Source organism: Dicentrarchus labrax, unplaced genomic scaffold, assembly GCF_905237075.1.
Source record: "Dicentrarchus labrax unplaced genomic scaffold, dlabrax2021, whole genome shotgun sequence".
NCBI lineage: Eukaryota > Metazoa > Chordata > Actinopteri > Moronidae > Dicentrarchus > Dicentrarchus labrax.
In genome coordinates, this window is record NW_026136708.1 from 13,377,531 (window position 1) to 13,396,372 (window position 18,842).

Genomic DNA, 18,842 nt, shown 5'->3' on the forward strand with positions numbered 1-18,842 from the left:
TTATCCTTACAAAGCTAAAATACCAAATATATTCAGCTCCTCCAATATGATGATTTTGGGGCTTATTTCCAATTTTAGATTAATCTATCATTTATTTTCTTGATTAATTGATTAATTGTTTTGTACATAAGATGCCAGAAAATAGTGGAAAGTGCCTGTTAGAGTCCAAGGTAACATATTCAGATATCTTGTTTTGTCCGACCATCAGTCCGAAACCCAAAGATATTGCGTTTACCATCATGTATGACACAGAAAAAGCTTTTCACATTTGAGAAACTGCAACCAGCTAATGTTAGTTATTAGTAATAGACCTGTCAGACGATTAATCGGGCTGATTATCTGGCATTTTGAGACAATCGGTTGATGTCTGCGCTCATGAGATGGATCAACATGTGTCTTTTTTCGCTCCTCTTTGCGAGATTTGGGAAGGTAGTGAAAACGTTGGTTTCGACCCCTGTACTGCCGATTAATTTTCTGTTGACTGACTAATCAATTAATCAACTAATTGTTACTCCACAGCTTTAGCAATGCACTCAAACAACATTGACAGTCTGACAGTATCATAGATGCAGTATGAAGTATTATGTTTTCCTGGTACCAACATTTCCCACAATACAACTCAACTACCAACAGTAGACTGCAAACAGACTGTGATAATGAAAATGACTGTTAGTTGAAGCCCTACTTTCACTTATGACCCTGTTCTGATCAGTAAAGAAGATTACTGTGTGGGGAACGGAATGCAGGAAGTTCAAGAGTCATCTCTACCAATACAGTTACCTCGAGCAAGGCATCAAGCCTCTACATGCTGCAGTTGGGTTGATCACTCACTAATAAAATAGGATTTCTGGGCAGCTCAATGGCTGCAATAAATGTCAAGAAAGGTACGAAACAAGAAGTGTTTGTCACCTTCATTCCCTCTATTTTATGGATTAAAGTGGAGTAACTGTAAATTTTTGAGATGTGGATCAGAGCTTTCAGTATTTTTAATGTCCCAAATCATTTTTCTCTTCAGCATTATTTCTCAAGCACATTGGCTCAACTATACTTGACATGGCTCTAGGCAACATATTTCTGTGACATGCCCAAACCAACCAAGGAATGTGTGATATTTCAAAATCAGTCATTCATTATACCTGTATTCATTATGAACCAAGTGAGTCAAGGCTGAGTCATACAGTAGGAGTGTCAGTATGAAAATATTCGCTAAATGGCTAAAATGTACAATAGATAGTTCTCCTCTTGTGATTTTCCATGCCCAAAACCTAACCCACGCTAACATTCAAACTATAATGAATGTTACACTTACTCGCTCGTTCTTCATCAGCAGAGGCTGAAGTAGTGATGGAATTGTAAAATTATGATGCACAGGTACTCATAGTTTACTTGCCTGATTCCATTTTATGCTCATTGTTGCAAATATTGCAGTTTTCACTACATTTATCATGCAGCTTTAGTCACTAGTTACTTTGTAGATTCAAATGGTAATAGATGATTGCATCCAGAGGTATAATCCAATAATATAATATGATTCTGAAATGGGCCAGTCTGCATAATGAGTACTTTTACTTTACCAATACCAATACTTTGCCAACAGTATTTCTGCACTGTGGTACTTTTATTTCTAGAAAAGATCTGAGTACTTCTCTCCTCTAAATATTCTTTGACTTTGCAGATCAACAGCACATCTTAATACACCTGCCAAACCACAAATTAAAGAAAAATACACTCAGCTGCTTCAGGCAATTATATCACAAGTAATATAAATGCAAATACTTCCCACAAGCAACAACACAGAACAACCAAGTAAAAATAAAAAAATAAAAAATATTGTTATCTTATAAAAGTTAAGCCCATAAACATGACTCAGGAGAGACCAACACATTGACTTATGCATGTTAGCACAGGCAGCCTGCAAGTTTCTTACATATGGTGGGGTGTGGCTGTGATCCTCTATATGTCAGCAGAAAGTAAATCCTTTGGGCAAACTTGACAGCATAAAAGACTAACAGAAGGTGTAAAGTAAGCTAGCTAATGGTGAGTGTGGCATAAACATCAATATTTCCTCCTCAAAGCTGTCCTTAAACAACATGGTCAGACAGGTTGGCAGGTTAGATTGACTTTAAAACGGCTTTAAACTGCTATATAAACCTTTGTGACTGGGGTAGCAGCAAGTATTTACAGCAATATTACAGCAAAGTTGGCAAACAGCAGCAACAGAGCACACCTACAGAGTGGTCAGGGACCTCACTGCTCCAATAGGCCGCCATCTTTAGAGGGGTGCGTTGGATTTATGCACAGCTAGAAGAGTTTGTCACATGTGAGTGTACCAACACCCAGTGATGGCATGTATCCAGGAACATTTATAAAGTACAAATTTGAGGTACTTGTACTTTACATTACTTAAATTTAATTGATTTTAGCCCACCACATTTCGGAGGATAATACTGTACTTTTTACTACTTATATATCCAAATTTGGTGACTTTATTTCTGATGAATTGAAGATTAAGTGTTCGTTCATGACCTCTCGGATTAGCTGGACAGTAAAATGCAACATACACACCAATGGGGCTGTACAATTAATCGAAACATTATCAGAATCGTAATATGGCAAAGTGCAATGTCCAAATCGCAGAAACTGCAAAGGTAAAATGTGTTATAATCAGGAAATTAGTTCTGAAGAGATGCCATACCCTACAAATCTTGTTCTCCAGATTTAAGAAAACACTGTGATGTAAAAATGGCCATTCCTACTACTCATGAATCTAATCATCACAATATCTGTCAAAATAATCACAATATAATGTTTGTACCATATCGTGCAGCAGTAATATGAATCCAAAAGAATCATACATAATAGTAAAACACTGACAGCGACCTACGTATGTTACTGCATTATAAGTACTGTTACTTTTGATACTTTAAGGAAATTTTGCTGATAAAAAAACCTACTTACATACATAGAAGTCCTGCATTCAAAAGTAAAAGTACAAAGTTATCAGCAAAATGTACTTACAGTATCAAAAGTGCTAGTTCTGGAGAAAAATATGTTTCCTGTGATTTCTTTTTTTGTTTGTTTGTTTCTAAACTTTTTATTTGTTTTATTTCAAATTTTAGATATATAGTAATCACCATTGTAAGTTTTTATGTGTTTTTATTAAAAAACAATAGTTTATTGTTTTCATACTACTTGTTAGGATATATTTATTGCTGTTACTTTATCAATCTTATTTCATTCTTCCTTTGTGATTTATTTTCCTATTTAATCAGATTCATTGTAAATCTATGTTTTATGTTAAATGACTGCTTTCTTGGACAGGACACTCCTGTAAAAGAGATCTTTAATCTCAGTGGGGCTCTTCACAGGTTTGTTAAATGTTAAATCTGACAAGAAGAAGGCACAAGAAGGCATAATTTACTGTCTTTACTCAGATGTTAAGTGGTGCCAGAAACAGATGTTGGGCTACAAACACACTGAACGTCTTCTCACTCTGCACATATTCAGTAGCTTTTAATTTCGTTGTGCTGTACATACTGTAACTTGCTTCACAGTAGCTCCTGAGGGTATTTTACACTCCCTGATGTCAGTCAGGCTGGGAGAGGTGCAAATTGACCTTGCATATCACTGTACAGGGTGTTGGGTTGCACTGCACTGCACTGTCACTTGAGTGTGTACAAACAGACATGCATGGAATATGTGGAACACAAGAAGGAAAACTACATGATGAAATCTCCAAGAAGCTCACTAGGACATAATCTTTCCATCTGTCTCTTCATGTTAACACAGGCTATATGTGTGTGTATTATATATATTCAGGATATATAATATCAGCTCATACTTTATTTTCCCCCACCAGCTGCTAAAGGCCAGATTCTCACCAGAGATATCTAAACGACCAGTAAGTGCACAAGTGTGCAAGAGTGTGTATGTGTGGACAAGGGCTTCTCACTGAGGTAGGGAAGTAGATGCAAATTCACAGTTTGTTTACCCTCCTCTGACCTTTGACCTTTCCTTCTGCCCTGCAAAATCCCAACATGTGTGTTGGAATGACTTCCACGGCAGTGATCCACTACAGCAGGGATGCAAAAAAGACCATTAAGCTTTGACATTTTAAAATTTTTAAAATCAATGTGCCAATAGTGATTCTTCGATCTTTTCATGGATGAAAAGATCTTTATGTCTTTACTAAACATCATTGTTAGTGTTTATATAATAAGTTATTGTTTAAATATATGTAGCTATTTAAGAATCAACTACATTCATTAAATATGATGTTTTAGACCGACATCATCAACCCAAAGCCACAAAAGACCATATTTTAATTTTTCCATTAAACATGATGTGACCTGCACATTTTCCATGTAAAATACATACATTGCTAGCTCAAATCCAAGTATACTTTTCTATTCAGTTGTTCTCCTAGTGTCAAGTTTACCCGCACAAATCATTTAAGTTCCCTCTCAACGCATTAGTTTATTTAGACACATGCACACGCACACACTGAACAGTTGTCCTAGAAAAGCTGCTATGGCACTGTAAGACTCCCAGTTGCACTACCCCGCCCCCAGCCCTCCCCTCCCCTGTGCCAACTTGATGCCCCCCTCTTCCACCTCCTGGTGCAGAGGGTACGTTGGAGGGTTATTGCAATGGCAAGGCAGACCTGCAGTGCCAGCCAACACACACACAGACACAGTCAGTACACTGTGGCTTGTTTCCCTGCCTCGGTCAGCCCACAGTGCCAGCTGCAGCCCGCTGTCCACCAGCACGTGCCAGGTTGATGTCCCGAAAGGGCCGTGTTTGGTTTGTGTGTGTGTGTGTGTGTGTGCGTGTGTGTGTGTGTGTGTGTGTGGGTGTGTTTAAAGGGACGAAGGGCTTAGCCTAAAATCCTGTCACCCAGCTGCTTCCACTGTCAGATGGTCCCAAAGACCTACATCAACAGATGTACAGAGCAGCGACAGGGAGCAAGAGCACACACAAAATACCATCTCACAGTCAGTCAGTCTTCTGCAGTCTGCCTGTGTGTACAGACGGTGCATGTGTGTATTAGAGAGAGTGCAATCTTCTCTGCTTTAATACAGTACAGTAAATGAAGCAGCTAGTCTTACATTTTGGTTCTGTTTCCTCTGCTTGCGAGTGCTTTCGGACATTTTGAGCTCAGTGTAGTAGTACTACGTGTTTACAAATTCAGTGTACTGAGATGTCCTTGGCTGTTGTAAGGAGCCACTTTTGGAATCTGGTGTCAGTTTACTGATGCAGTCTGGGATCAGTGTGGGGAAGAGGGTGGGAGGGGAGGAGGGTACTGATGCTGACAGGCACAAAGGCAACTTGGCCCTAAACTTGGCAATAAATACAATTGTTTTATGTTGATTGATTAGACATATAAGAATTAAAATCATTTCAAAAACAAAATGCTTACTTGACATTACATTATTGATGGGATTAACAAAAATAGGTCAAATGTTAGTGTGTCGTGTGCTGTACAGATTGCACAAACCATTGAGGCAAATTTGAGATTTGGGGCAATATAAATAAAATCGACTTGACTACAAGAAAATTAGAGCACAACTTAATGTTTTTGGACTGTGAAAGAAAACTGGAGCAACCAGAGGAAACCCATGTGAATCCAAACTCTGTATAGTTAAAATATCTACTAATATCATGCAGTCACTGTTATTAAGTGTTGATTAATAGAGATACAAGTTCTGTGACTATCCAAAAATCTGAAATAAAAAACAAAATACTTAAACCACGCTTAAGTATCCTCTTAGCCGGTTATACTTACAACCACTTGGAATTGATAAAAATACCAGTACCACTTGATCCAGGTCTGTGATAGAACAATACAAGTGGTGGCCAAAAGTATTTGGACCCCTGAGCATTACACAGATATGTGATCTCATTTTAAAACCATGGGTACTGGGGCAGATTTAGAGGGGTGGCATTGGGTGGCTAAAAAATGTCTTGCCATACCAGTTTGGTGTTGAACGCTGTCAAATATAACACATTATATTATTGTATTAACCCTAACCCATGTTAAATTAAAATATAAATACAATTTATTGATGCCCTTCTAGATGTTCAGTTCAGTGCTTTACTAATGCGCCACAATAATGTAATGTTTTTTAGTTAAAATATCTTATATTGCTTATATATGTGATTAAATCAGCATCCACCCCTTTAAGTCTCCATGCCACCCTCTTGCCACCCTATAAATATTTCTCTAGATCTGCCCCTGCATGGGTATTAATCAACTGCTTTAACAGCCTCCTCCCTTTTGGTTTCAAGTTTCCATCAGATTTTGGAACCCGGCTTCAGGAATTTGTTCCAATTCAGCCACAAGATCAGGTCCAACACTCAGGTTGGCCAATAAGGTCTGACTCGCAGTTGGTGTTCCAGTTTACCCCAAAGTTGTTGGATGGAGTTGAGGTCAGGGCTTCCTCACCAAACTGAGAAAACCATTTCTTTAGTGACCTCACTTTGTAGGAAATCTGTTGAAAGCTAAATGTTGCTGTCTAAAAAATGTTGCATGCAAAGGGAAACTCAACCGATCTAACACATGAAATAAAGAAAATGAGAATAAATAATCAGAATTAGTAGCTGCACAACACATTTTAGTTGGACTGTAACCTTGGTTTGGTGGTGTGATGATCTGTACAGCTAATTCATATTTCGAGAACGGTCCAGTAAATGCTGGCCAATCAATATTATGACTGCTTATAGTAAGGGACTGGGCCTGCTTCTTGCACAAGTTGGCGCCTAAATTATATTATACAAAAATATATCTAAATGTAAGCACCAAAAAGAAATTCAGTCCTGAAACAAAATACAATATTCTGATACCTGAGTAGTCAATATCCACCACGTATCTCTTTAAAGAATCAAATGAAGCTGAGACTACAGGACCAAACCCTTCCTAAAGTGAAATTACAGTCCATCCGTATATAATATATCCATAAACATTATCAGCTTCCTTCTCCCCTTATGACTCCACCACTTCCACAAAGCTGTGTAAGTTGATATGGCCTTTCCGACAAGGGAAGGTCCTATTAGCGCCAGCCAGGGGCACCCATGGGAGTCAGGAGGAAAAATGTCCCACCCCACCTCCACTCCGCCCAGCATCAAAACATTACTCATGAAACATTCACATCTTTATGTATCCAGGATGATCACGCCAGCCTCTCATTGGCGGAGACTAGATCGGCCCAGAACAGGAGATGAGGTTCTATTGGTGTGGTGGGAGTGATGGCAGGACGGCAGGGAGACTGGTGAGGTTATTGGGTTGATCGATCCACGCCGTCTTCAGCCCACACAGATGAGGGCAAGGGCAAGGACTGCACGGATTCAGAAGAGTGTTATTCTTGTGCAAACGGCAACAGTTAGAGGTTGAGAGTTAATTTTGAAGTAAATAAGGCTGTTTAGTTAAGAGTCAGCATAATTATATTAAGCTGAGCAGAGCTAAAGCGGCTCACTCATCCCACCATACATACATACGTCTGAAATATGTCTACGATTTCTGCCACCATACCGGAAATATGGAGGTGAATGGAGCTTTATTTTCGGTGTTAAAAGCATTGAAAAACTACATTTGAAAAAGCTCAGTACTTTCTACTGAAGAAATATTCCTGTTGAAGGTGAAAAGATGTGCTTTTGTGTGATTCTGAGTCTTACACTGCAGAGGATCCCAAGTCTAATGTATTTTCCTCACGACACCAATCCTAATACGTTCTAATCAATTTGATTGGGCTGCGGTTTATTTTTTGCTTGATCACATGGGTCTGTGATACAAAAGTGGCTCGAGGATATGGCCTACATGTGTACGCTCAAAGATTTATTTTAGATGGTGAGAGAGTGGAGAGTAAGTGACGGTTGATTGTCCCGAGGCATTAAATATGTAATATATATATATATGTAAATGGGATCTCAGGATCAGCAGTGAAAGCAGCATTAATTGACTTTTACCAAATTGTTGGAGCAAACATGTTAGCAAGCAGTTGCATATTTACACATCTGGCAGACACCAAGCAACATTAGCATTCATTTGTAGATGTGTTTCTGGCCCCTGGATGAATGCAAGGCCAATATTCTCAATGTTCACTCTTCTTTTATCTCAGTTTTGGATCTCCAACAACTCCTAAGGGAAATATTTGGCTCTTTAGCTTGCTAAATGTTTTTAAACTATGTTAGCGTCAAAGTTGGCAGACTTCCTGCTGACCCAGAAAACACCTACCTGGTGCAGCTGGAAATAAGGTTCAGGTTCAGCGGTTAGAGTGAATCTAAACAGTAAATTGTGGGCGTTAAAACCAAAGTTTTAAGACACTAAAATACTATTTAGAACTGAGGGCAACTGCAGAGTAAGGTAATACTTCTCTGTGGGTTGTTCAATCCGAGCAATTACAGTCATTTGATCAATTCTTAGTACAGAAATACTGTTACTGCAGCTTTAAGGCATGGTGACATTATATTTAACTGTCCAATTGTTATTGGATGATGGTATGTTTTCAATATAAGTCAAGATACAAAATTTTGTTGTTTAGATTAACACCACAAAGCAATTACAGTATCATAATGTGCCCAAACTGACTTGGAAAACTAAACTAAAAATGTGATTTTCTACCTCTGAAGTGATAGTTTTAAGTGTAGCACCTGATCCATGATGAATATACTTTTAGGAACCTTGAGGTAAGTTTTGCTTTGCCAACTTCTGTTTCCAAGGTCAAGAATTAACTGTCAAGCTTGATTTTTAAACATGGATAAAAGCTCCTAGAAAGTGTGAAGTAGAACGTTCGAACATCTACAGTACCATGACAACTAAGCAAACTCCATCTGAAGGCTGTGTGGTATGGTCACAGGTTCCAGCACAAGTAAGTGGACCTTTATGTCAAAGTATTTTGCGAATGAGCTTTCTTCTTTTCACAGTGTCAACATGTTTTGATAGATTGAGGTCCAGCACACCAGCATTTGGTTGCTTCATGTTTATTGGACAGTAATATTTAGGTCGTGAGAGTGCTTTTCCAATGTTGTGTACTGAAAACCAAATATTACAAGCGTGATCAAGATGTGTCAAAACTGCTTTAATAAATAACTGGAGTGATTATTTAGAACAATGAAACATCCACTAAAAGACTTTGTATAAAAGTAACTTATGTCCCTTGTAGAATAAAATGTATACAATATGCATATTCAGCTTTTAACACCAGCAGTGATTCATCTTTAATTCTTTATTTTGCTGTGTCCCATTTACAGAAAATACGATGGCGTTTTTGAGACAATGACATGATATTGAAAGGGGTAATTTTGAACTGAGTTGGTAACTTAAAAAAAAAAAACACATCTGCATGGTAGCAAAAAAACATCTGCAAATATTGTTCCCTTCATTTAAGCCTTTAAACCAAACATGAAGCTAATGCGCGATGTCAACATCTGACCTACTGACATCCACATTCATGACTCTCAAAAGAGTGGTGGTGGACTGTTTTTTTTCTTAATCCTCCATCCTCAAGTGTTTTATTCCAGAAATCTCCATGATAGCAAAGTGAGACAAGGAGAGCACTTGACTCAGGCGAATAAAACACACCACTATACACCACACAATGTTTTAAAGAGTTACTTTCCTTAATAGTGAAAACAAACCAACAACATAAAAATATGACCACTGATTACACAAATAATGAATTACTCATTACATTAGGGCACCTGAAATAAAAGGGTTTGTGATGGGTTTAGAAATGGTTTGAGAACTTTTTTAAGGCTATAATATTGGCAGCTTTGCAACACTGCCTGGCAAAAGCTAGTTTAATTATTTTACATTTTAAACCAAATCCTAATCAAACAACCAAAACCAGAGATTCTTCTAATAGAAAACAAGTTAAAAAATACAAAGAGCGTCAAAGGGTAAATAACGACTGCGTCAAATAATGTAGAAGTAGATGGCTGCTCTGCTTTTTTATGGGCAGAAAATTGGGAGCAGGTTGCAATTCTGGCCACACCCCTATTTGTGATGTCACAGCTGACCCTTAGCTGTTAGGCAAAACACGCACAGTGACATCACTGATTGAGGAGTGGGGCAACTTGCTTTTAAGTTTCTTTCGATAAAGAGAAATGTGACAGCAGTTTTCTGCCTTATTTGATACAGTTTTGACTTCTCCTTTAAATGACCATGTTAAAATTGTTTCTGATCTGTTTTGCAACACAAATATGAAATATTAAGAACACTGATTAATCACTTTAACATCTTCTTGATACTAATTTAATGGAGAAAATTAAGTGCAAAATAATTGGTATTTACTTAATTCCAATAACTATCCAGGCCATAATTTCTGCTGGTGCAAAGGAAGTTTAAGATTTAAACCAGAACTAGAAATGTTGGACCACATATAGCCAGAAAAGAGACTTCAAAACTGTAAAGTTAGTAGGAATGTTTTGTTGTCCTGGTGGCAGTTATTTTATGGTCGTGGTATAATCTTGAAGTTGAAAAGCATCACTGATTTACTAACTAAAAAGTATAAAAGACATAGCCACAACCGTTGATCTGACAGTTTGTCACAAAAAAAGAAATGCGTCCTCATGACAAACCATTTATAAACCCTCCAGAAACTCTTTCATAGGTGGTACCTCATTGTAAAGATTCTTAACTGTGGGACTCTGGATATGAAGTGTTATAAAACGTGCGTATTTCGACTGGCATAAATAAAAGGAATGGCATTGTAAAAAAAATAAAAATAATATTAATCATAATAACGACAATAATAATAATAATAATAATAATAAAAATGTGTGACTTGTCTTTAAGTTACTTATTTCAAATATACACAGCGACTCCTTTTAGTATTTACACATATGTACAGAGTATTCATTTCTGTTTTGATCAAATACCTTGAATGGCGTTGCTGTGAAATTGAACTCTTTAAATTTACACTTATATCCCTTTGAGATTTGAGAACAAGGAGGTCAAACTGGGCAGCGCGACTTGGAGCCTCGACGCGGCTCTTAGAAAGGCACTTGCTACCAACTCAAATACTGCAAAATATCCTCAAACAGAGCTTTCAGCCAAGACAACTGAGAGACAGGAGAAAAAAAATGGAAGGCCACATAGTAGGCACTGGGGTTTCTGTCCCCTCTCCCCTCCAGGCCAAGTGTTTTGGTAAGGCTGGCACATGACGGCCACAGGTGGATCGGCGGGCAAAGCCGGAAAGAGACAAAGCAAAGGAGGATTTCCTCTGTTACTGTGGCTGCAACAGTCCATCGCCCTCAAACCTCTACCTTTACTGTCTCTTTAATGCGTATCTGCCCCCCCCCACAGACACTGAACAGGAGCCCGCTGACAATTTAACAAAAATCATAACCATCTGTTTTTTTTTTTTTTTACAGGTTGTTTTTTTCCTCTCCTTTTCGATGATTCATCGTTTCTTTAATGGTACAATTCCATAAACAAATTTGCAGAGAGCTTATTTTGCCTCCTTTTGTACATAATTAAAGAAAAATAAGTGAACAGAAGCAAAAAAGGATGTTCACTGTGCTCTAGCTTCCTGAATCAAAAATAATTTCAGGTGACAGTGACAAAAACATGAAAACAAAGCAAAGAACGGCTTATTAAAACACAAAGCCTTATTTTCTTTCCAAAAGTAGTCCAAAAATAAGAATAGTCGCTGCCTTGCAGCTTCTCGCTTCCACATTGCAAGTCCTTTGTTTAAATTTCTTATACACAATGGTCTCTGAGGTCTTTTTGACCAGTCAAGGCGGCACTGACATTTTTCCAGCGGTTGTCTTTGGGGCTGTAGCCTGGGGTCCGGTGGGGTGCTTTGAGGGGTGAACTGGAGCTGTGCAGGGTACAGATCACTCCCCCACTGGACTGCACTGCAGTCTTAGAGTACTTACTAACTGGCTGCTTTCCCGCCTCTGCTCCACCACACTCCTCCTCGAGCTCAAGCTCGCCTTCTGTCTCCTCCTCCTCCTCCTCCTCCTCCTCCTCGCCCTCATCACACGTCCGATAGGAGGGGCCCATGAGCTTTTTGCGCTCTTGCTCGGCCTCCCTGTTGCTTTCTTTCAGCTGCTGCTGCTGCTGCTGCTGCTGACGTCCCACGACGAGCCGAAGTGGCTCCCAATGGTTGTTCACGTTGTCGTCAGTGGCTAATCGTGCGTTCCTCTCACGCTCTTTTCTCCGTTTGCGGGTCCACCAAACACATACAATTATGCAGAAGAGGCAGAGCAAGCAGAAGACCACACATAGTAGAGGCACCAGGTAATCTGTTGATAATTACGATGTACAAGGGAGGGAATGGAGGACAAGGATGAAGAAATCAGTGAAAGTAGTTAAAAGGCAATAATGAGGAACTGAATGGAGCACATAACAAACCCCTGTGGCACACCTTTGTTAATTATTACTCACCCACTGACGGAGGCATAACCTGTGTTTCCACTTTGACCTCAATGACAGCTAGCATGATGGTGCTGTTGTGCCGCTTGGACAAGGAGCCTACTATGGCGCTGGCTGCCTCCTGGATCAGACTGTGGTCTGGTAGATCCTCTGGCTGGAAAGACTGAGAACCAAACCAGAGAACAGGGAAACAAATTAGACATAACCGCTAGAAACAAGCATTAAGTTGTGTCACAACATCTGGAATATTTACATCTTATTTCACCCTAATGTGTTACTTTAGTGCAAAAAAAAACAACAAAATAACACAAAAGGAGGCATTAAAGTTTTGTGTTTGATTATATGTGGAATAACTATTTATTTCTTCTGCTGAAAGATTGATCCCACTCTCATGCCTGTACATTATGTATTCTAGAGCTAGGATTCAATGAGCTAAGTTTAGCATAAGGACTGGAAACAGCTAGCCTGGCTCTGTCCAAAGTGGCTTTACGGGTAGTTATGTGGCTGTTGCTATACTACTAAACTAAACTGTTCGTGTGCAAATTAAACAAACAAGATACAAATTAGCAGTTTCTCACTGTTTTCAGTCTATATGCTAAGCTAAACTAAGGGCCTCCTGGCTCCAGCCCTGTACTTAGTACAGATGAGAGTGATATCAGGCTTCTCAACTAACTCTCTGTAAGAGAGAGTGTAACTTTACTTTACTTAGAACAACCTTTTATGACAAAATGTGTTACTTTGACCCTTTAATAAAACTGACTTAATTCTGATTTAATGAAACAGGTTGTATGAGCAAGTATATGGTTAACTGTCCTGTACAAGTTGCTTAAGAACAGCACTAGTTCTCTGGGTATTTTGGTCCCAACCAACTTAAACTGTGCCAGATACCATGCTTCTCAGTTGAAATGGGGTAGTTTTAATAAGCTTTTAGAACATTTTACACAGCCTGAGTATAGTGGACATAGAATACTCAATTGGGAAAACAAAATTTGGTTCATGCACTTACTATAGCCACCTCTACAGCATCCTGATTTGAATGAGAGAGGTCACAGAGCAGGAGAAGGGCGTGGTCTTTTGCCAAGCTTCGGGTGTCAGGAAGATACCTCAGCTCATAGCAGATGTTCTCCACTGTTGTTCCCTAAATATATGTATATGTACACACACACACACACACACACACATCAGCAAAAACACACATAAAAAAAAACCACAACACTATTTGGCTCAAGACTGCACGACTGCAACAAGAAAAAATCTATGTGAAGAGATGACTCACTGGTGGTACTTTGTCTCTGTTGAAAACAAGTGTTATGTGACCACAGCTGTTGTCCAAATGCCCGCTGTTTGGCTGGCACTTGGTAGTTGGTTGTGGAGGTGAGGGTCCAGCCATGGAACAAACCCCCCACTCATGGCAAGGGGGAGAAAAGCACGTGAGGTAGCTGTGCTCCAGGCACTCTTGTCGAGCCGGGCAGGACTGCTGTCTCTGGTCCTGGCCTGACGACTGGAGGCGGCAGGGACGACGACCACACAGCACCTGATGTCACAGGGTCAAAATATTAATCTACATGTAATGCCATTAATTGTTTATGTTCGTATTGCCTTGCGTGTTGCCTTATCTTTACAACCAGCAAATGTTAGCTATGATCTCTATTTAGGAGTGCAAATAATATTTTCATTATATAAATTATCTTTTAGACTATTTCCTCGATCAAGTCATTAATCTTTTCTGTAAAAGTCTGTAAAATGTCAGTTTTTGTCAAATCAATTAACTGAGTTATAGTTTCAGCTCTGGTCTCAATAAACACTGTCCCAGCATGATTTTAACAGTTTCTAATATGAATAATTGTGATGTTTACTGGTTAATTGAAGTGTAATTGTCATTTATGACATTTTAGCATAGTTTTTACATGTAATTAAATGCTACAAAACAAGCACAACAAATAGGAGGTTAAAAGAGGAAATTAACATGTATGTAACCACAACAACAACTAATCTACGCAACCTTTCAGACTATTTATCGCAACTGTTTCTGTTTTGTTTGAACTCTAGCTGGAAGTCCTTTGTCTCAGCACTGTTACTGGTTGCTGTTTTTAGCTTAGATTGATTGTCTGTAAGTGAGGAGTGGCAGGTATTTGCTGGCACTGTTTTAAAAAAAGGGCCATGTTACCTTTGTACAGTCCACTTTGCCATTGATACAATGGCAGCTGTTACACTCTTCCTCCCAGCGGCTGCTGTGGGGAAACTGCAGCCCAGCATAGTGGCAAGTCTTCCCAATACCTATGACTACATACAGACAAAGAAAGACACATGTTGAACTTTTGTAGCAGGATGTGTACGGAAACTACAAGATGGAGTGAATTAATGAGTGAGTATTGAGAGAATAGAGATGTATTTACACTCTTGGCATCGTGCGCCTGTTCTACCGAGTGGACAGATGCAGCGGAAACCGTTGATCTCGTCCACGCAGGTGGCACCGTAGGCACAGGGTGAAGACTGGCACTCGTTTATGTCTGAAGGGAGGAAGAGCATCAAAATTAGGTTGGACATTGGCCCTGGCTGCCAAATCCACTAATCACAGCAACTCATTGGAATGAACTGACTTTGTTAGATATTACAGGGCCTTGTTGCCTTCTTGTGATCCCATGTCACTGGTTGCATAGAATAAGCTGCAGGCAATCGATATTCCCCTCTCAGATATTTTCTTTTGATAATTTTTCTAAGGTCCCAAATTCAGATTTAAGAAAAGACAGGAATTTTGTATGTTTTTTCCTTGTGTTACCAATTCTGGTCTAATTTCCAAAAGGAGTAAATGAGCAGCTCTTTGAGCGACACATATCAATTGTGCCTTCCCACCCAAATCACTGGGAACCCCGGCCATTGTCAACCAGATTCCACATGAACACAGTCTGGATGAGAATTCTCAAATTCAAGCCTGACAGAAAAGGTGAACGCTATCCGGCCGAAACAAAAGAGCAGAGAAGAAGAATTTTGGGGTCACTGGGTAATTTGTCTTCTGTGTGTGTTTGTGTGACTGTGTGAGTATGGAGGAGGGACGACCTCTGACCCCTGAGGCGTTAAAGGACCGAGAAAAAGGGAGAGGGTGTCGTCCCGGTCTTACATTTAGGTGTCAATGTGTCCATCTCCTCCATGCCCCCCTTTTCCTTTCGTTCTTTCATCACTCCTTCTATCCATCCTCTTACCCATACTGCATTGCTATAGCTATGTTAGGGTCTTGAAGAAACAGGATCTTGATTTGAATGGTTTTAGTTGGGGTTTGGGTTTTGCCTGTCAAGCAGGTGTTATATGATTAAGTACGACAGTCATTACTCACTGATTCTGCAGTCTGGTCCAGCAAAACCAGGAGCGCACTCACACCGAAACCAGTTGACTCCGTCCACACAGATACCACCATTGTAACTGAGAGAGGAAAGAAATTAAAAAAAAGATTGAGGCTGTACAAGAGCCACATCCTTTCCAGCTGCAACAAAGCACATTGTTTTTGTCTGTGTGTGTGTGTGGTGGTGGGGGGGGGGGGGGGGTCACAAGGCTCAATTCAACTCATCAATACAAGCCTCCACCTTTCAGATGCTAATTGCTGTGTCCAGTCCTTCCCTCCCCTCCCCTCCTCTCATCATGCCTCTCTTCCATTCCTCCTCAAAGCCCAGCTCCCCCCCAGGTCGCAGGGGAAGAATGGACACGTATGCCCTCCCCCCCGCCACTCCACCCCCCACCTGCATTCACCATGGGGTAGGTGGGACTCTTGTACCCCCCTCACAAAACCTCTCCCCACCTTTCTCTGTCCTATTCAATATCCAAGCCCCCTGCTCTAAGAGATTCCCCTTTGAGGCTTGATTTAAGGACAACTTCCACTGCTTTTACCGCCCCTTCACCCCTCCAGCCTGCAAGGTCTGTGTGAAGTGTGGAGACGAGGGAGGTAATGGCGAAAAGAGGACGAAAGGTTGTGTGTGTGTGTGAGGCAGTACATACCATGGATGAGGGTTGCAGTCGTTTATATCTGTTGAAAAGAATAACAAAAAAGAGACTTTTAGTGTCATTACAGTGCCAAGTTTATGTCATTTCATGTCATTTTTTTCCACTGCATTCATAAAAGCTATAGATATTATTCAAGATTAATGCTGCCTGTAACTCCTTATACCGGTAGTGTATGCTCAGTTGTTAACACAGCAGCAATGATCTACTTCAGATACATTTCTGCATTTCTTCACTAAGTCAAAAAGACTTGCTAAAACATATGGTATATCTGGTATTTTAAGTTATCTTGTAAGAAATCTAAGACAAACTTATTATTTATCATAAGTAGCCAAAACTGGCCAATCAATGTTAAAATATCACACCCCAAGTAACAGGAGATGATGGCATTGGTAAGGTCTCTTTCTAACACACTACTTAATTACTGTTGCATTACAGAGAAGTTTATTTTTTATTTTTTTTAAAGCTCTCCGATATTGTAGGTATTGGTGCAGGTCACTTCATAAAAGTTATATATTGTAAACCAAAATTAATTTCAGAAAACAGTCACAAAATAATAATTTTCTGCAGGGCATAAAATAAATAAAGTTGTATTTTGGAGTTTAAATAGGTCATTCCAACTATTCAACACTGTTCACATCAAAAACACAGAGCATGTGAGCCATAAAAGGTTAAAACATTAGTTATATGCAGAGCTAAAGAGAAACTAACTCTGGCCACAGGTGGGACCTTCCCAGCCCTCTTTGCAGATGCAGGTGAAGGTGTCTCCCCCTCCAACACAGGTTCCACCGTTGGAACAAGGACTGGAGGCGCATGTGCTGTTCTTGGCTGATAGGAGAGAGAAAGCATTAGTCAAATATCACAGAGGTGAACCGGATTGTTAGCACACACACAAACATAGATTAAAAACAACTACAACTTTTCCTGAGCTTATTTAACCTGAAATGTTGTCAATAATATATGGCTTGTAATGAGTTACTAATATACTCTTGGTCTTAGAGGTAGAAACTACATGGCAGTCAATGTCACCCACTTAGGACTATGATGGTTTGTTTGACATTAATATTTTGTCCTATTCTGGCTTTCAATGCAGTTTTAGTATCTAATAGCCTAAATTAGCGCGGTCCCAGACCTCTGTAACACAGCTCACGGATCTGATTCAAGTACTACTGAGTTTTCTTTTGTTGGGTTTGAATGAAGAGTGTTTTAAGATCGGTCAACAAGGTCTAAGTTCGGTATAAGAGAAACTTGAATTCAGAAGGTGTACAGTTTTATTTTTCTGTAAAATGCAGAAAATAGATGCGTTTCTATTTCTTTCTTGACATTTGGTGAGTTTATTTTCCTTATTAAAGCTGTTAGAGCTTGTTGAACTTCACATTTACTAGCATTTCTCTGCAACTCTGAAAGCAAAACTGTGTCAAGGTTCAAGGACACTAATGATTGATGGTCTCGCTTAGACGCCAAACCCTCACCTGTGTTGCATGTGTTTCCTCCCCAACCTGATGGGCAGGCACAACGGAAGGCATCCCCGTGGTCGTAGCAGGTGCCTCCATTACTGCAGGTGGTGGCATCACACTGGTTCTCTCCTGGCCAGGATTACCAAAAAACACACACAATCTTCATACAACTATTCACAGCATCAGCAAAAAAGGATCATTCTTGTGTGGCCGATATGCTCTCAGAGTGGACATCATGTAAACATATTGTAGTTGTCAAAACATTAGATGTGTAACACGGTGGAGTTGGGGCCACAGCAAGCCATGAACGTAAACACACACATTAACACAGAGTTGACATAACTCACGGGAATGGCAGGTCTTGCCCTTCCAGTTGTCGGCACACTCGCAGTAGAAGTCGTTCACCAGGTCGACGCAGCGTCCACCATTCTTACACGGGTTGTGTCTGCACTCATTGACATCTGAGGAGAAGATTTACATGATTCGAGCTTTACAAAACTGTCAGAACAGAGCGAGGAGAAAGCTCTACCCAAGTAAGGTATGACTTTTTGTTTAAAACACTGCACTGACTGAAAAGCTACAGAACAACTGCACAACTGAATCACGTTGGAGACGAGGAACTCACTGAGGTCGCAGAGTCGACCCTCCCAGCCATCAGGACAGAAGCACTGAAAGGAGTTCACTCCATCAATGCAGGTCCCTCCATTTCCACAGGGGCTGCTGATGCAGTCGTTAATATCTGAAAGTAAGGTTGGATAGACATACTTTCAACAGGACTACACTTTTGCCTTTTGGCAGCACTTGAATGCTGGGGGGAGGGTTAAAATAAACACTTAATACATGTTTATAAAGATATATAACACATGATTATGCAGTTGTAAGTGTAATTATAAGTGTTTATTTATGCATCGGTCAACACTGTGTTAATTATACATCATTAGATATGCTTAGAGCTATGTTATACTGTGTATATGCACATTCTTGTTGTATTTAATGTTTATCACATTAATAAAAAAAAT

General features: G+C 39.7%; 1 protein-coding gene across 2 annotated transcripts in view; it reads right to left on the bottom strand.

Moving 5' to 3' along the window:
* Nucleotides 1-9,053: 9,053 nt before the first annotated feature.
* Nucleotides 9,054-18,842, bottom strand: part of jag2b (jagged canonical Notch ligand 2b) — a 48,837-nt gene continuing 39,048 nt past the window's right edge. For both annotated transcript variants that reach the window (XM_051408724.1, XM_051408723.1), the window contains 12 exons: nucleotides 18,449-18,562; nucleotides 18,171-18,284; nucleotides 17,839-17,952; nucleotides 17,078-17,194; nucleotides 16,364-16,391; nucleotides 15,708-15,793; nucleotides 14,773-14,886; nucleotides 14,544-14,659; nucleotides 13,653-13,910; nucleotides 13,383-13,514; nucleotides 12,389-12,539; nucleotides 9,054-12,246 (listed from right to left, as the gene is read on the bottom strand). In XM_051408724.1, the coding sequence (XP_051264684.1) occupies nucleotides 11,699-12,246; nucleotides 12,389-12,539; nucleotides 13,383-13,514; nucleotides 13,653-13,910; nucleotides 14,544-14,659; nucleotides 14,773-14,886; nucleotides 15,708-15,793; nucleotides 16,364-16,391; nucleotides 17,078-17,194; nucleotides 17,839-17,952; nucleotides 18,171-18,284; nucleotides 18,449-18,562 (1,892 nt within the window). In that variant the 3' untranslated portion in view covers nucleotides 9,054-11,698. The remainder of the gene's footprint in view (nucleotides 12,247-12,388; nucleotides 12,540-13,382; nucleotides 13,515-13,652; nucleotides 13,911-14,543; nucleotides 14,660-14,772; nucleotides 14,887-15,707; nucleotides 15,794-16,363; nucleotides 16,392-17,077; nucleotides 17,195-17,838; nucleotides 17,953-18,170; nucleotides 18,285-18,448; nucleotides 18,563-18,842) is intronic.